General features: G+C 39.7%; 2 protein-coding genes across 6 annotated transcripts in view; one reads left to right on the top strand and one right to left on the bottom strand.

Moving 5' to 3' along the window:
* Window positions 1–11,488, bottom strand: part of LOC122816538 (ubiquitin carboxyl-terminal hydrolase 22-A) — a 2,071,246-nt gene extending 2,059,758 nt beyond the window's left edge. For all 4 annotated transcript variants that reach the window (XM_044089386.1, XM_044089387.1, XM_044089389.1 and 1 more), the window contains exon 1: window positions 10,935–11,488. In XM_044089386.1, coding sequence (XP_043945321.1) covers window positions 10,935–11,054 — 120 coding nt within the window. In that variant the 5' untranslated portion in view covers window positions 11,055–11,488. The remainder of the gene's footprint in view (window positions 1–10,934) is intronic.
* A 188-nt stretch (window positions 11,489–11,676) lies between these two features.
* The window catches only part of DHRS7B (dehydrogenase/reductase 7B), a 749,348-nt gene continuing 743,431 nt past the window's right edge, over window positions 11,677–17,593 (top strand). Inside the window, exon 1 of one of the 2 annotated variants that reach the window (XM_044089396.1) lies at window positions 11,677–11,696. The gene's annotated coding sequence lies outside the window, so the exon portion shown is untranslated. Of the gene's footprint in view, window positions 11,741–17,593 lie in introns of both variants that reach the window. The other variant, XM_044089394.1, reaches the window with a different exon arrangement.

The following is a 17,593-nucleotide window of genomic DNA, read 5'->3' as shown; positions in this document are numbered from 1 at the left end:
GCACCTAGTGTAACAGTGGTACCCGAATTATTAAACTGTTCTGTCACACAAATCAGATATACCAAAAACTAGATTTTTTTTAATCAAACCTTAATGAAACTGTTAATATTAACATCAGCTTCACAAAAAAAAAAAAAAAAATCTACATATTCTCTTTTCTGGATAATATTCTGTATTCTCCATATGTCTGGTCTATGGGGCAGGGTTGCAAGATGGAAGACTTTTCTTACACAGAAAAACATCCAGGCCCAGCTAAAATTTGCAAAATACATCAAGTCTCCCAACAACATGTGGGAAAATGTGTTATGGTCTGATGAAACCAAGGATGAATTTTTTGGCCACAATTCTAAGAAGTACGTTTGGCACAAAAACAACACTTGGCATCACCAAAGGAACACCATCCCCACGGTGAAGCATGGTGGTGGCAGTATCATGCTTTGGGGGTGCTTTTCTTCAGCTGGAACTGGGGCTTTAGTCAAGGTGGAGGGAATTATGAAAAGTTCCAAATACTAGTCACCTTTGGCTCAAAACCTTTAGGTGTCTGCTAGAAAGATGAAGATGAAGAGGAATTTCACCTTTCAACACAACAACCCCAAGCATACACCCAAATCAACAAAAAGAATGGCTTCACCAGAAGAAAATTAAAGTTTTGGAATGGCCCAGCCAAGAGCCTAGACCTGAATCCAATAGAAAATCTGTGGGGTGACCCGAAGAAGGCTGTGCACAAGAGTTGTCCTCGCAATCTGGCAGATTTGGAGGGCTTTTGCAAAGAAGACTGGGCAAATACTGCCAAGTCAAGATGTGCCATGCTGACAGACTCCTACGAAAGAAGACTGAAAGCTACAATTAAATCAAAAGGTACTTCAAAGTATTAGTTTAAGGGTGTGTACACTTATACAACCAGCTTATTGTACGTTTTTGTATTTTTTATATTTTTCCCCTAACAGGTTTGTTTTTCAACTGAATTGTAGAGATTATAGGTCACATTAAAGGTGGGAAAAGTTTTGAAATGATTTATTGTGGTCTCATCACAAAACCTGGCATTTTAACAGTAGTGTGTACACTTTTTATATGCACTGTACATACACATGCAGACACACACGATATAAAATCTTTGAACAGAATGACATATGCCGCACTTACAGAAGACACAAGAAATTGTTAACCAAAATTCAAGGAAATACTTAGACCATTTCAGAAAGAGAGTATAAATGTTCCTGCATAAGTGTAACTGTTAACCCATCATCAGATAAAAGTAGCTGTCAACTATACTTAACTGCTGTACTTGCCGGCTGAAATGTACTTGGTGAGAAGCATGCATCACCTACACAACATACACACTATTTTCGGAAGTGTGTTAGAAAATTTAAATTTAATTTACCATATGTATTACATTTCTTTATATGTACACATCAAAGTTCAATGTACTCATTTTTTTTCTAGATTTGCTACAATATAGAGAAAATGTTGCTGCCAACTGGCTCAGGCTGTGGCTGGAAAGGATCATTGAGCCAAACCACTTACCTGGTCAAATTAAAAACAAACAAACGGGCTCTGATGTATGGCTTAATGGCAGGATAAAGAGGTTTCCAATACAAGGGATTATGTCAGGAATTAAGAAAAAGATTACTACAGTAACCCGGGGGCATCCTGGGTCCAGCACTCTTCAACAATATCAGAGACAAGCACACTGAAGACAGACAAGACAGGATTAGCCTCTTTGCTGAGGAGACAAAGACAGGTGCGATAAGAGAGGACAATGGGAAGAGAGTATTAGGAAGATATGGGAAGGCTAACCAAGTTGTGTGAAGTATTAGCTGGGGGAGTGGAACTAATGGTAAGAGAGCAGGAAAAGGATGTTGGGTGTTAGCGTGAAGAGAAGGGCAGTAGCAACAGTAAACACATCGGGTGTATCCTCAGGAGACAAAAATCTACTCGTTGCTTCTGGAGTCTATGTCCCTAGTCAGACCACACGCCCCTAAGTACTGTATGCAACTGGCAAATAAGGAAAAGGACATCAGGCTACTGGAAGACATCCAGAAGAAAGCCATCATAAAAAGATATAGGGGACAAATAAAGACATATGACTGGAGACTTGAAAAGCTAGACTTCTAAAGTGAGACCAGAAAAGACAGAGAGAACATAATGGTGAATATGAAGGGGGCATCTTAAACAGGAAGACGGCAGACAAAAAAAAAAGGAAAGAAAAAAAAAAAAGAAAGAAAAAAAGAGAGCAAGGATGAGAGACAAGCACCAGACTCTGGTATCAACTATTCCTTAGATCTCCAGAGAGAAGTATGCAGACCCATGAAATATACTAATGGAATGGGTAGGTGAGAGTAAATGCACAGAGGCATTCATACGCTTGCATGGGAAAGGCAAGCCTGGAGGAGGAGTGGAATTTTAAATGAACCCAAGGGCATACTAGGCAGGTTTAATGCATCCTTCTGCAGTCAAACAACTGTATTATAATGCAGAATCTTGAACTGGTAATGAAAGACTCCTATTCCAAGTGCAAAGATCTTCATTTTTTCCCCCATGCCTGTCAACCATCAAGCAACCCCAAACAGACACTGTAGATTTGTTCTCCTACAGTGGAGAATTATCAGAGTACAGGTGAAAGTGATATGGATTTGTCATTATACAGGCAGTCATGAGGGTCGCTTGTAACTTCACTAGCATCCTGGCAATGATGGCACCTGCATGGCCTGATTGGGGGTAGCTACTTGCATCATCACTATGACCCACACCAGACTGCATGCTTCTGTATACTCATTAACAAATTTAAATGTATGCCCTCCTTGGCCACCTCCCATAAAATGGGCACTCTTCCACCCTTGCCAGATCTGTAGAGTACCTGAGCCACTAACTGAAATCAGATCACTTGGGCTGTAGATAACAGAATAAAACCGATCTTTGCTGGCAAAGAAGAAGGATAAAGTGCAAGAATCTTCATCAGTACTTGTGGATCTTTAACAGACAAGAGGGATGATGCCAGGTTCATAAAAGTACTGTATTTCAAAGCATCTTGACAACCTACAAACACACATTCAGCATTCTTTAAACCAAAGGGTGCTTATGGGGAATGAATCCCAGAGTATGAAAAAAATATCTGGATTGCTCACGTCCAGGATGGGCTTCATATCATATTTTTATTTTTTTTTTGTGGTGGGGGAGAAAAGTAAAAAAATATACAGGCTAAATTTAGAGTCTTCTTTAATACTGCTAAACATCTGGGATAACTTTTTTCCCCACAGCATCTGTAACTCCTTCCTTGCCATAGCCTTCCATTGAGATGAAGCATCTGGAAAGGGTATGTAGTTTGAATGAATTTTGTATAAATAACGGATGGTATAGGTTATTTTAAGTTTGTAGTGATACTTATGCAACCAGAAAGCACCATCTACCTATGTCCAGTTCCATCTGGAGATGATCAAAGCAACAGTCCAGCTTCTGATGGCTGCCCACAGTCTCCCCAAAACACAGAACACCTCCAGTTTCTAAGCCAAATGAGATGCAAATCTGAGTAAAAGTATGGTCCACTAAGTTCTCTCCATCCATGGGGTACAATACTACATTTGCAGCAGCAAGGGTTTCCCCCTTTTCCTTAACAGAACTTCGGGAATATATTTCAAGGTCAAAAAGCAAAGCCATTTGAAGAGAAACCTAGGAAGGATGTCTTGATATCTTCAGCAGAAGAGATGAAGTGAAACTGGGAATACCCAGGCATAGCTACTGTAGATCCTGTATCTGTCAGATTCAGCCACATGGGGCACATGCCAATTGGACCACCAAGGTGGCAATGTGATGGCCTGCACTTTAATTAACTTGTAGTGAGAGATCAACTACCGCTTTTTAACCATTTCCTTGACCCCTGAATCCTTGGAGACTTTTCTCCACATTGGGGCATGGAAAGAACACCATCTCAACTGCCTCCTACTCAGGACAGCTGAGCAAGGAGCTAGAACTTCTGTAATACACACCAGGTCTAACTTCAGTCACCGGGAGCTCACCATGGACCCTTCGCATGGGCTTATTAACTTGCTGCAGTGTAGTCTGGGGCAAGTCCATATTCCTCATAACCTTCTGCTGCTGCAACTATGGACCACACCTGAACCACATCACTCACTGACTATTCTGCATTCAGAAGAATGAATGTTAGGGAGGAACTTAACACCCACAGCCATCGGGTTCTGCCTGGTCTTCCCTGCATCTGAAAGATGTGCCTTCACCTCCGCACAAAATGGGGGAGCACAAAAAGGTCACACGGTCATTTTTGATAAACTAGGTCAAATGCAACCAAGAGTGCAGGCGAACAACTATGCTGGGCCCTGAGCTGCTTTACAGGCCACATGGATCATAAGACTACCAAGACTTGTGGAAGCCTGTCTCTTAAATTAGGTTTTCAATCAGCTCTCAGGCAACTCTTGTAAATTAATTGCTCCATGCTATGAAACATCTTCTGAAAATACACATGTGCAATAGGCAGTCCAACACGCAAAGGGGCAAGGTGGTGAGGTGAATACAAGTTTAACTGTCCATAGCCTGAACATACTGTACCATGATGGACAGCTAGGGTCTGTGCAGGGCTGCTGCTGAAACAATAATGCCTAGCTTAGTAGTCACTGCCCTAAACCCCCACCCCACTCCTTTGAAGGATGAGGAATCCAGCATTCCTTCTTTACAGCAGGTGTTGCTGTGTCAAAGGCTTTCCATACTACACTTGTGGCATCATGCAGGATATTCTCAAGGGAAGGATCCGTCCAAGAAAAATGTAGCAAGAGACAGAAAGTACCTTTTCTGGCAGGGAATACATGTTCAGTGGACTAGTCCCTACAATGCATAATCACTTGCAGGAACTCTCCAAAATTAGGGTCAACTGGGAGACAGGCAGGGGAAATGGACCCCTCACAATTAAGATCTTCTGTTGAACAGTTAACTCAAGTTCAGTTCTTCACTAGTAAAAAAAAAAAAAAAAAAAAAAAATAAAAGGACTCTTTTGTAGCTAAACCGAGATCATTGTGAGATCCAAACAATCCAAGGTTCAGAATTTTAAGATGCCTCAAAAAGTAGTGGGAAAAATATAAAACATTTCCTACATAAAATCTGAATGATCCAAGACATCATATTCATCTATAATAATGCTTAAAGCAGTCACCGTTCCCTACAAATGTATTTGACAGACACTGTTGTTGTTGTCTTTCGGCTTCTCTCGGTTAGGGTTGCCACAGTGGAACTCCGGTCCACTAATGATTGGCAGTAGATTTTCACGAACGCCAAGGTGCCAGCTCGACGTTTACAAAGTGATATTACAAATCACAGCAAAAGGATATTACAAATCACAGCAAAAGAATACTTACACTAAAATATTCAACTAAATACAATGGTATACAAAGCATAAAATGTTACCAGGATATCATAAACCCCATGAAATAAATGTCAAGATATTCATTATTTAGACAAGCAATGAACACTATCAAAGCATGGGTTCACAGTTAAAAAAAAGTTTACAAGCAGCGAGATGGACTACTGAGGCTCTATGTCACTAAAGTGATAAGCAAACATCTCCACTACCTTAAAAAGAACAGCAAATCAGAGAGTTTTCAACCAGGCATCTCTTACAATCAATCCACATTGGGCTTTCATATCTAGGGTCCCAGCAAGTCCTCTCCTGGTGCCAGAAAGTCCCTTCCCAACTATCTAAAGGGATGGGTTACAGCCTCTATTTCTGGAAGACCTGAGTGGATGGTGTAGAAATATGCAAGAAATTTCTCTCCACAATAGCTACTATATATAATCATTAAAAATGAGCACAAGAGGAAAACAATGCATTGAGGTTATAAGGCATGTGAAACTCTCATTTAAAATGAGGCAGGCATGTAATTCTTTGCGATTTAAAAATGACAAAATAACATGCTAACGTTACAGAACAGCAACAAGTATAAATCGTAACCGTAGTCTTCATGGAGGAAGCAAAGGTTACATCTTCTCCACAAGTTATACAGAAACATAAACCTGTAAGAGGTCTGTCCTGATGAAAGCAAAAACATTTGTCAGAAACTTACCTCCTACAGTAACATATTTAAAAAAAAGATGTTGAAATGAAAGAATCTTTCTGAAATGGCAGATAAAAGAAAGTGCAAAAGTATTTTTCCACACGGAAAAAAATGAAGGGACCACAGCACTCAGCAGAAGTAGCATGAAAACATGCTTAATAATACATGGGAAACCAGACAAGAAGAAAAGTAGTGCTCTACTTCCCTCACTGCAATGGTCACCATGGTACAGTTCATCAAAAACTGGTCCAGTTTATTTTCCTGGAACCAGCACACAAGAAAAGAGCTATATCATCAACAGCTCATTCGCTTCAACCCAAGGCCACATTGGTAAAACTATAAAGTTCTAATGGTCAAATATTAATTAGCGAAATCTTGTGTGGTCCAAGTGCCTGTTCAGCCTGCACTTACAAACTTCAGTTAACACCGGTCACATTCTCTCACAAACCCGTATTATTTTACAGTGTCTAATTATGACCAAGTAAGGTGCACTTGAACCAATGACAGATGGAAGAGGAAGTTAAAGTTTACAACAGTAGTAAGTTTGTGTTTCAAAAGGGTTTAAGTATTGCTTCAATCTGATCAGGCCAAGCCTTCTTAAATAAAGAAAAGCAGACCAAGACAAAATTATGCTAGTCAGATAATGCAACAATACCTTCCAAGAGGAATATTTTTTTTTCCTACCAACTGTAATCTTTCAATGCAGTAAAATGTAGCATCACAGTCTTTATTTTGTTTTTTTTAATCATCACTTTCGGGTTCTGTAAAATCCTACTTAGTCCAATTTTTTTCTTATATTTCTTATATCCCCACATTTACTTTTAGTGTGCATACACTACACCTATTAAAATGGCATGAGATTGTCTGGTCTTTCTTCCACTAGCAAAACATTAGCCTCATTAGTGGACTCTATGTTAACAGTTCACTTCTGTCAAAAAGCCACCTTCTTGAACACAAGTCAGTTCTATCAGAAAGTCAAGTTCAATGCAAACACGTGTCATAAGGTAGAATGGCAATATTAATGCAGCAGGTCCCCAAACCACACACTGATTATGAAGACATCATAATAAACTCTGTAAATGCAGAATTGAACTGCAATAGACCAGCCAGCCCTAAATAGGAAATCATAAATTCCATAAACGACTAACACTGGGAGTTAATACAATGTGGGCATGTACTGTGCCCCAGTTGATAATTAACCCCCCCCCTCCCGACTGAACAGGGAAGCTTTGAACTTACCAGCCAAGAGCAGCAGCTTGGGGAATACAAATGCAATATTTTACACTTGCATGAAACATTGTAGTGCGAGCACATAGCTTTCCAATAGATGTGGGACAAGGTGTGACAAAATAGCCTAGGAGAGGGTCCACAACAAACACTGTGCATAACGTAGCAAGCTCTACAGATACTATACTGCAAAGGGCAAAGTCTCTTGCTAAGAGACCATTAACAAAAACCCTGTGCTGTAGAAAATACTGAGAGTAACTCAACTTACTTGCCTAGAAACACTGGCTAAAAAAAAATGATGCAAGTACTCTTTAACCTTGACAGTAAAACAGATACCACTCGGCACTATCATTTGAATACTGCACTTCATACAAGAGTTAGCAAAGCAACCTGTACGTCCAACCACTAAAAAAGGCTTACTTTCACAAAGTTTTAAAGAATTCATCACATCTCTCTCATTCACTCTCGCTCACACAACATGCACACCCTATGTAATTCAATATCCTTGCCCCTCTCCTACAATCGTTCAATTTAGGATTATATGAATTTACTAGGCTATTGACCCCCAGGCCCTTACAAGCCTAGCCAAGAATTTAGCCCATGTTCCAACAAGTCAGCACCCTAAGCCACTGTCCAGCAGGGACACAGGTGGAATCCCAGAGGTGTATTTTCTGTTTCTCATCCAATAATCCAGGTTGCGCTTAAAAAGGGTTAATAAGGTACTCTGCTTGACGTGGACAGGGAGTCTTAATCCACAAAAGGGGAGTCTCTGGAACACAAACCTGTCCTGCCAACAAATCCTATTGATGTCGCAGACCAGGCTGAGGTCACACGTGCTGGTTACTCAAGTGGAGCTTGACTTGCGGAAAAGCAGCAGTCCCATAAAGGCGGGGTCTGAGATTGCTTCCCTCTCTCTCTTCAGTCTCTTCTTGCTTATCTTGCCATTACTAAACTCTTTTTAATCCCAAAGTTATACTATTCCTAACCTCTACTCCTCCCTTCCTTTTTTCCCTGTCATACACCCTACATCATTTTCTCATAGTCCCTCCATCCTCTCTCTGCTCCTTCTTAAACATCTACTGAAAACTGTATCTGTTGATCCAATGTTCCTCTGCTTTAACTTTTGATAATCTAACCTCCCCTAATAATCAGACTATATTTAAATAACTGGGTTGCAACAGTTAATATACATCCTCAAATCTGAATTTTTTTTTGTATTTACCAAGTAAATAAGCTTACTGTTGGATCTTGTTTTTGTTTATATCACACAGAATGCCAATTATACACAAAAATATTTAAACACAGTTATCACTGTGGAAACCGTATGCACTTAATGAGCGTGTAGGTGTAGTTCAAGTGGTACTTACCTATTGTTTAACTTGTGCCCATTTTCTACATTACAGAATTCCCTGTAAATTTCGCTGTATGTTAATTTCTGACACTGTAAAAAAATTATACCATGGAGTTTACTTTTTGTTCTTAAATATTGGATATCTGGAGCTTTGCTTCACCCTCTGTAAATGGGCTCTGTTCAGTGGGCAGACAGGTAAACAAAACAAACACATCACAGAATCAGTTTAGATGCTGGCAACAAATATGAGGCAGTCTGTAATCTGAAAGAATTAGTAAAGAAACAGATTAAAAGGAACTTTTAATGTGTGCGACCTTTAGGAAAGGATACTGGACGATACAGGAAAGAAACGTTTGAAAGCCTGAAGAGAAACAGAATCCAAATGCATACTACATTAATAAAGAAACTAAAAGAAAAATAACGAAAATATGCATCTGAAGGAATGCAAGGTGGTAAACGATAATTCAGGGGAGAAATCAGACGTATACAATACACTAAACACAAAAAGGGTGGTGAATAACTGAAAAGTCTTACTAAGTAAATAGTTAATGACTAAAGATAGCACAAGGCCATTCTTACGGGAATGGAGGTGGTAAAACTGTTTGTGTGTAAATGGAAAGTTCCGTTTAAAAAAACATACTGAAGTGGGGCTGATGGCCCACAATTGCAGTCAACTTTCAATCAGATTTACTGAAATGCATACGTGCACATAATAGTGAAAATCCAGGAAACCAACAGGCAAAATGCTTGAACATCGCGACCGATATCTTCTCACAAAAAAAGATGACCAGCCTCCCATTTCGCATAGTACGAAATTACACCTTTATGTTAAACTATATTCACATATGCGCAGAAATGAACAAAACAGACCAAATCTTCACAAGAAATATTCAAGTGTTCTGAATTAATGTAGTCATCTAATCCAGGTTGTCAGACAGTCTACACAGTTGTTCCAAAAGGGATCACATCAGAATGCTACAAAAATAATTACACTTATAAACGTTCACACGTGATAGCAGCACACGTTAGCAAATCGATGCAATTAAGAATTTAACAATATTGCCATCATTGCCTCTACTGGTGTTTCCGTATCATGAACCTGCAATTCTCTCAAAACAGGTTCAGCTACATTTTTACCCTACCAAAAAGATCAACCTCAACAGTCAAGGATGTTCTGCGTATAAAAATGCTACAACCGATTTTTGCACGCAGATCTCCATCCACATAACAGTACAAGTGCCCATCAGCGATACATATGTTTATGGGGGACGGAGCCTGAACAGTGGGTGGAACATAGTAACCTGTCAATGGCAGGGGTACTTCAGACAAGAACTACGTATAATTGTGTGTGTGTGTGGGGGGCAGGATTACGCACAGATCCCGTTATCTTGTCCAGTATTTTCTGTTCAATACTAATAATAAACAGATACAATTAATAATAAAAATAAAATATGAATCATTGCCCAATATTTCTATCTTCAGCTTCCAATTCGGAGCACATATCAGATGGCTTCCCTTTTTCTGCACTGTTCGATTGAAAAAAAAAAAAAACAGACAAGCTATTAAAAAAGAAAGCAAATAAATATTCCTACACTGCAGAACAGTGACATTAGTGTTTATTTGCGTCACCAGCCCCCATGTAAACACTAAACACGTAGCTCTTAGGATCATAAAAACATGTTCACTCCTAGACTAAATACTGCCACTGCGTGTTTGGATAATGTTACACTTTAAAGATACCCCCTTCCTCTGTTATGAAGAAGCAGTGCAGCAGCCAAAAATACGCAAACTAAGACCACATCTGCTGCAGTTTCTTACTTAACACAACAAAACGGTTACAGCCCTTAGCACTGCCTGTTGCCCACTCTGATATGTCAGTAATAAAGTTGCCACTAAGCTTGACATGCCACCCTAGTCATGCATACTACACAGCTGTGAAAGCCCATGTACTACAAAGGCAATCACAGCAGCCAACCCCCATAGTTCAGACTCCAGGAGGAAAATCCAGAACGATCAGCTGGTCCTCTGCGGGGTTTCCTAAGACAATAGCACCAGAGTGCAGAACCTCGATGCCACTGAAAGTAAACTACTAATACACCATGTAGAACATAAAGTCTTCATTCACGCATGCTCTGGTGTTTCACTTCCAAGCACCTGGATATTTTCTTTTACTGCATTAGCTTACATTTCAAAATGGGAAGTGCTCCCAACAGAAATCATAGATGTGCCACTGCTATCCTTTCCCTCACTTACAGACGATACAAGCGTAAATGATGTGTGCGCGGAGATATATGTAGTACCTTGCGTTTCCTGGTCTCAGCAGTCCCACTCCACACGAAACACTGATAGATGACTCGCAAGTTCTGTTTCCAATTATCCACCTTAAAGCTATTCACATGGGAGCACCCGGCCGGACTCATGACAGAAGCCACATTAAGAAAAGATGAAAAATGGGAACAATTCCTATAGTACCGACTGCAGCAACTACCGCCGAACCCAGAAGCTATAGGCGGTGGTGTTGTAGGAAAACAGTTTAAAACTTCAAGGGGCGGCGTCCTTGAGAATACTCCAGTTCGCGTAAAAATACCAAAGAATTTTATCAATTTTTAATAATCTCGCTGTCTCTTTAAATCTTCCTGTCTCTTAAGTCGCCCAGATTCTTTAATAATGGTCGGCTGCCGCCTCAACCTACCCTACCAGCTACGCCGCAGCCAGCTCTTGCATCTGGGCCATGATTGGTCTTACAATATTAACTTGCTTTAGCAGTTAGCCAGGCCGAATGTTTGTTGATTAACTAGATCCCGCCTTCCGTGAAAAAAAAAAGTTTAGCTTTGAGTGGCCCCATGGGCTGTCTACTGTTTCTCTTCTACTAAATACCGCCTTCAAACTTCTTGAATTGTAACGTAATGCAAAGTGGGGCTCTTACTGGGAAGAGGTGCTGTCTATCTTCTCTGTTGTAACGCCTATACCTAGAGATTGGCATGAAGACTAGCTATACAACAGGTCTTAGTTAGTAACTGGGGAGGAGGATGAAAGCATGGTTTTGGGTCTACCAGGCCAAGGTTCGGTTGTCTAGCGTATTTTGATATCATTTCCGGTTAGGAGTGTAAGAGTTTTTGTTTTGTAGTCTAAAGTTATGTCGTGGTTGAGTAAATGTTTAGTGAGATATTGGTTGCGAATATAAGCTATTTATTATTTCTTTTGGGATGTTAGGCGTTATTTTGTATGCTGCTATACTTTTACTACGTGCAAATCTCTTTTTGTGAAAGGGGACTTGTTTACCTATGCGTATAACAGCAGCGTTTTTTTCTTTTTGTAAAGTAGTGTGGTTAAATGCCATTCACGGTAATGTGTCTGAGTGTTGTCTCGCTTTGGAGGTTAAACAGGCAACATAACTTGCCCTCCTCTTCTAGTAGCTTGATTTTCGTATTTTTTTAACTGCTGAATGGACTAGTTTTAGATGTCCTCGTGGTTCGGGTGGGAAAAACACTTACCAGCCAGTTCATGTTGTTCTTTTACGACTGGCCTCTGCGTAATACCGTTTCTTTTGTAGAGAACGATTCCTAGTTTGAAATATTGTCTTTTTGTATCTTCTCAACGACACTTACATGTTCAAAATTTTGGAATAAAATAATGGGTGTCCACATCCATGTTGCCTTGCCCTTGTGTCTTGGGAGAAATGTGAATTACTCGCTGTCCAAGTGAGAGAGCCCATGCAGTTGTAAAGTGTGGAAATATGGTGGATGCATTCGGGTGATACTGACTTACAGCTGGCAGGCATTCCTCCTGTAAGATAAACTGCTGGGGCCTCTCCTTGTTGGCACCTACTTATCGAAAGTCAACGCTGAGCTTAAAGGTCTTTGATCTAAGTTTGTAAAAGACCGCATTTCGGTGCGGTGGTAAAGTTTTTCGAAGACGCTAATGTTCTCTAAGAGGGTTTGTCTTAATTACTGCCAGAGCCCTGGTCTAAAACTGGATGAAAGAAAAATCAATATTTTTAAGAAAGTCATCCAATCCTGAGAATTGCTACATCGATGGTACGGTCATAAGACTAGTCCCAGTGATTAGAGACTTGGTGTTTGTAGATGGCGACCTGCCCTTTGACTGTAGTGTGTCTACTGTTGTGAGAAAACCCTTGAATATTGCGTAAAGTCATCAGCAAAGGTATGGCTTTTAGTTCCAACGATGTCATTCTGCTGTACTTGGCAGTAATAAAAAAAAAACAGTCCCATACCTTAAGGTTCCCTTTGGTTTGTAGCTTACTAGGCATATGCAACAACTGGAACGCCCGCAGACGTTTTTTGGAGGTTGGGGTTGGTAACCATGGCCAAGGCGTTAACTCACCGGCAAAATGCACAGAGCTTGATTCTTAGCTGTAGTCTTTGCCTGGTTATTGTCTAGGTGTGTAATGGTCTGCAGACTACTTGCCTGTAAGGTTATTCATGCTGGGGATTGTTATAGTGGTCAAGGTGTGTACCTTGTAGGCAGAAGGTACACTGTTTCATGCTTACCTTTGGAAAGCATAGCCAGGCTTAAAAAGCTGCCCCTGGGTCATTAGCCTAGTAATTACCTATGAACCTGAAAAAAAATTGAGATAGTGGAGAACACTGCACATTACCATTGTTTTTGTGTGCATCTTGGTGATAGGGTTGCCACCTTTTCAAATGGCCAAAGTGGGACATTTTTGGTACAAACATCAGATTTTACAGGCCGGCACATACCCACGGTCAGTACAAAGGATAGAACTTAACTTTTTTGCCTAAATAAAAAGCTTTTTCTTGTAGCACTTTAGTTGCTTATTCTGTTTCTTAAAAACATTTAGGTATTTTAGATGCAGAATAACTGTCTTATGCAACTATATTACGTAAAATATAGGAAATAATTTTGTTCTAAAATCTCAGGACGTTTGCCATTATACGATTTTTTTGTCTGGACACAACTGCCCAAAGAGGGACTGTCCCTCGCAAAGTGGGACAGGTGGTAACCCTACTTGGTGAGTTGCGGCAGTTGTGTAACCCAACATAAATATCTAACTGCATGTCATGGTTGGTGTGACAAGAGCAAGATGGAGGACAGGAAAAAATGGAAACAGATGCTCCACTTTGGCGAACCCTAATAGGAACATCCGAAAGAAAAAGACATCATCTCAGCCACAGCTCTAACTTTTTTTCATTAAATAAAGGCAAATATAAACATAATGGGTTAAAAATCCTTTATTGCCACTTGTACCTCTCAAGTGATCTCATTATGAGGAATGTTCCTTGTTTTGAGTGTTAAAAAGACCACATTCCTCCCAAATTTAAAGGTCAAGTTACACATTGTGTTTTTCTAATTAATGTCACAGACAGCCAAGAGACATACTCGACAATAATGAAAAGCGTTTTAGTTTTATTAAAATTTAGTGGCAGTAACAGTTTCGGGTGATAACTGAGAACATAGTACTTTGCATAACACGTCACTTTGTGTTCTGGATTTGCACTTATGAGTAGCCCAATTTTTCTTTCCACCAAGAATTCAAGCTTTATTTTTGTATTCTGCCTGCTGCGAAGTACTGAGGTGATGTGTCTGGCTTATAAGGTATGCTTCTCATACTGCACTACCTCTTACCACAGGAAGTCTGGACCAAGCCCATAATGATAGGACAAAGGCACAGAAATAGGGACAGATTTTAAATATATTAAAACCTTGCTAGAATGATATGATTTGTATTAGTATGCATTTCATAATTTAGTGACCTCAGTCCTTGGTGATTTGCTAGAAAGCCACAGATTTTATGGGGAGTAAATCAAAAATATGAGGTAAAAATCTGAGCAGTTGAGAAGTATGTTTATAAGTTGTCATCTGATCCAATACTAAGGGATTTGTTGCACATCAGCAAATCTTGACAGTATTAGAAGTGCTCCACCCAAAAACCTGAACCTCATTTGTAACTTAAAAAGAATGTCAGTGGAACAGATATGCGTCTCAGAGACTCTCTGCTTTGGATCAGACTTTTTATTAATGTAGAGCTCACCCTATTAAAATGTAACCTGGACCAATGGAGGAGGCATTGAAAGTTGACCCTAGATTCGTACTTGTCTGCTTATTGGTCAACGGCAGCTTGTAAATGCTCTGCCACCTAAATACAATTTTATGCCTCTGGGTAATGTATCTTGTCATTTGTACACGGGAATACATGACTAGCTTTAAACAAGTCCTCTTGGGGCAGTTAATTATCCTGTTAATTATGTATGGGAGCATATGGCTAAGCTTGAAAAGGCCTCTTTGGGGCCATTAGCCCAGTGTGAATTCTTGAATTATTTAAGGATGTTTTGCTATATTTACCGCCTTTAACTTTGTTTTAAAATAGTTCCAGCTTTCATGAAGTAGCTTTGAAGAACTCTTATAACTCCTGATTTATAATATAGGCTGTGGTCTCACTTTTTTTGAGGAATATTTTTCCTGGACTAGTTTTTTACATGATTTAATCTTAATCTGTTTTACAAGGGGAATGTATTAGATTCCCATCATTTTTATTAATGACCAGAATTATTCCTGTAAATAGAATTTAACGTATTTATAAACAAGTAAGTATGTTTTGTAGAAATGGTCCTTTCTCGTACAATCTGGTGTAGTAAAACAGCTAGATTTCCATGCTGTGAAAGGTCTAAGTCATCCATATTCATTACTTCATATCATCTTGTTTTTGTTAGGAACTCCAGCCTGTTCACACCTGGAAAGATTGTACTTTTCCACACTATAATTTAGCCTTCTTGCATACAACACGCTAGATTTCCTTGACTGAAAAGGACTAGGTCCCTTCAGTCATGGGAATCTAGCAATGACCAGTAAAGCAGTATCATTGTTTGCACAGAATCACAGTGAGGGTTAGGTACCTTCTGGTGCCACATAAATGGTGGTAACTTCACAGAAAGGCCTTAATGCTGTGCAAGTTAAGGTATGTTAGATATAGCAAAACTTCATTTTAGGTACACAGGTTACAATTTATAGGCGTAGCATAATGAAACCTACCACCTTTTTACTTAAAAGTGAATATGCCTGCATTGGAAGCATTCCTTGAAACAAGTTGCACTATCTTGATGACACATCTGCCAGCTGTAAAGGTGAGAACTTCTTGCCAACAGTTTTCCTGAATCCAGTCACTTGTTTGTCTTTTCGGCTTTTCCCGGTTAGGGGTCGCCACAGCGGAACTCTGGTCTTCTAATGATTGGCAGTAGATTTTTTTATGGTGCTGAGTTGCCAGCCCAATGCCCAGTCTTCAGCGAAGGCACGCCCATTCACGCATGTCTTTCGGAGGCCACTCAACCGTGGGGAAGGACGTGCAGACTCCACACAAGGCACTCCACCTGTGAGTCGAACAGGAGAACCTCTTGCTGTGAGGCAACAACGCTACTGCTGTATCACCGCAGCTACCTACTGAATCCGGTCACTATTGTGACTAATTCAATGTTACACAGTTGAAGTTAAAAAGAATGAGCTTTGTCATATTAAGAAATCGAGCCTTAAATGTTTTTGTTGGTTATTTGAATGATACATTGCCTTATTTGTCTTTGTATGCTGACCAGTTTCAGTAAAATAAGTTTTTGTTATTGTACACTAAAGTAATGAAGCTAGCTTAAGTTAGCTTTACAAAGTCCTTTGCACACAATGGCCTGGGACATAATTTCATTACATTAACCTAGAACTCAAACCCTGCTCTACTTCAGCTGATGACCTTCCAGGAGAGTACTTTAAATAGCAGCCAGTAGCATTGCCTCTCTGTGCAAGTCCATGAGTTCGATATTCCTGTTCTCTGGAAAATATTCCTGCTATACAAAGGAAGAAATGAAACAGACATCACTGACTTTAGCTTTATAGCAGTCTTGTCCCACCTCTCCAAAATATTTAAAAAAACATATTCAAATGTTTTCTGCAGGAAGAACTCATTTCCCACACAACACTGCTGCTGTTCCTCCATAGTACTAACATTGCATTTCAACCTTTTAGACACTGTCAGTAAAGCTAGAGCTAATAGCAAGCTATTCTCCTTATTTCTTGACTTGTGTAAAGCTTTCAACATGGTTTATCTCGGCAAACTTCTACTTCCAGTGTTCTCAGTAGGTCTATCAGAGTCCATCCTTTTATGGTATCTGTCAGTAAAATGGCACTCTACCCTCTCTCTCCATATTCCAGTCACCAAAGGTGTACCACAAAGTTCTGTTCTCGGTCGGCTCCTCTAACATTCTCACCAACACCTTTCACATAACTGGTCTCACTTATCCAATATGCCGATGACAGCACACTCATACGCACATCAGGTAAGCTGGTACATCTCCAAAAAATTATTCAGGAAGCTTTAATAGCCACTGAAACACGGCTTTGTAACTCGCAACTCCTACCCCCCCCCACCCAAAAAATCTTATTTTAAATCCAAATCCTTCTGTCATGAAACATTTAAAATTGTCTCTCGCTCAAAAGTATGACAATTGAAGTAATTTCACATAGCAAATTATTAGGGATGGCATTGGATGATGGTCTTAAATTTGACTTGGATATAAAAAATTGCATTAAAAATACTCCAAAAACTAGTAATGCTTTACAGAGCCAAAATGTTTCTCACCAATGCAATTAAAACTAAATTTGCCACTGCTTACCTTTCCCCTACTACTTTATGGCACTGTTATCCTTACTGAAATCCAGGTATGACAAAAAGTAAAACATGAACAATATTATAATAAAGTGGCTAAATTTGCAACAAATACCCATTTCAAAATCCGCTACGATATAGCACTAAAAATTGATTAGAACTTCCCCATCAACTAATGTTTACACTGCTTTTTAACGTGGATAAAATTAGCCAGCATGCATCTGCTTGTCCAGCACTTAATGCCACTCTACACAACTGTGTTCTCACTTGGTCATTACAATCCAGTGACCAAAAATTCCTCTCAAATCTACTGGGCATAGTTTGTACCATGTT

This window comes from Protopterus annectens, chromosome 12.part0 (assembly GCF_019279795.1).
Source record: "Protopterus annectens isolate FY-2018-M chromosome 12.part0, PAN1.0, whole genome shotgun sequence".
NCBI classification, from domain to species: Eukaryota; Metazoa; Chordata; order Ceratodontiformes; family Protopteridae; genus Protopterus; species Protopterus annectens.
Note: the sequence above shows the minus strand (reverse complement) of the source record. Positions and strands in the feature narration are given on the sequence as shown.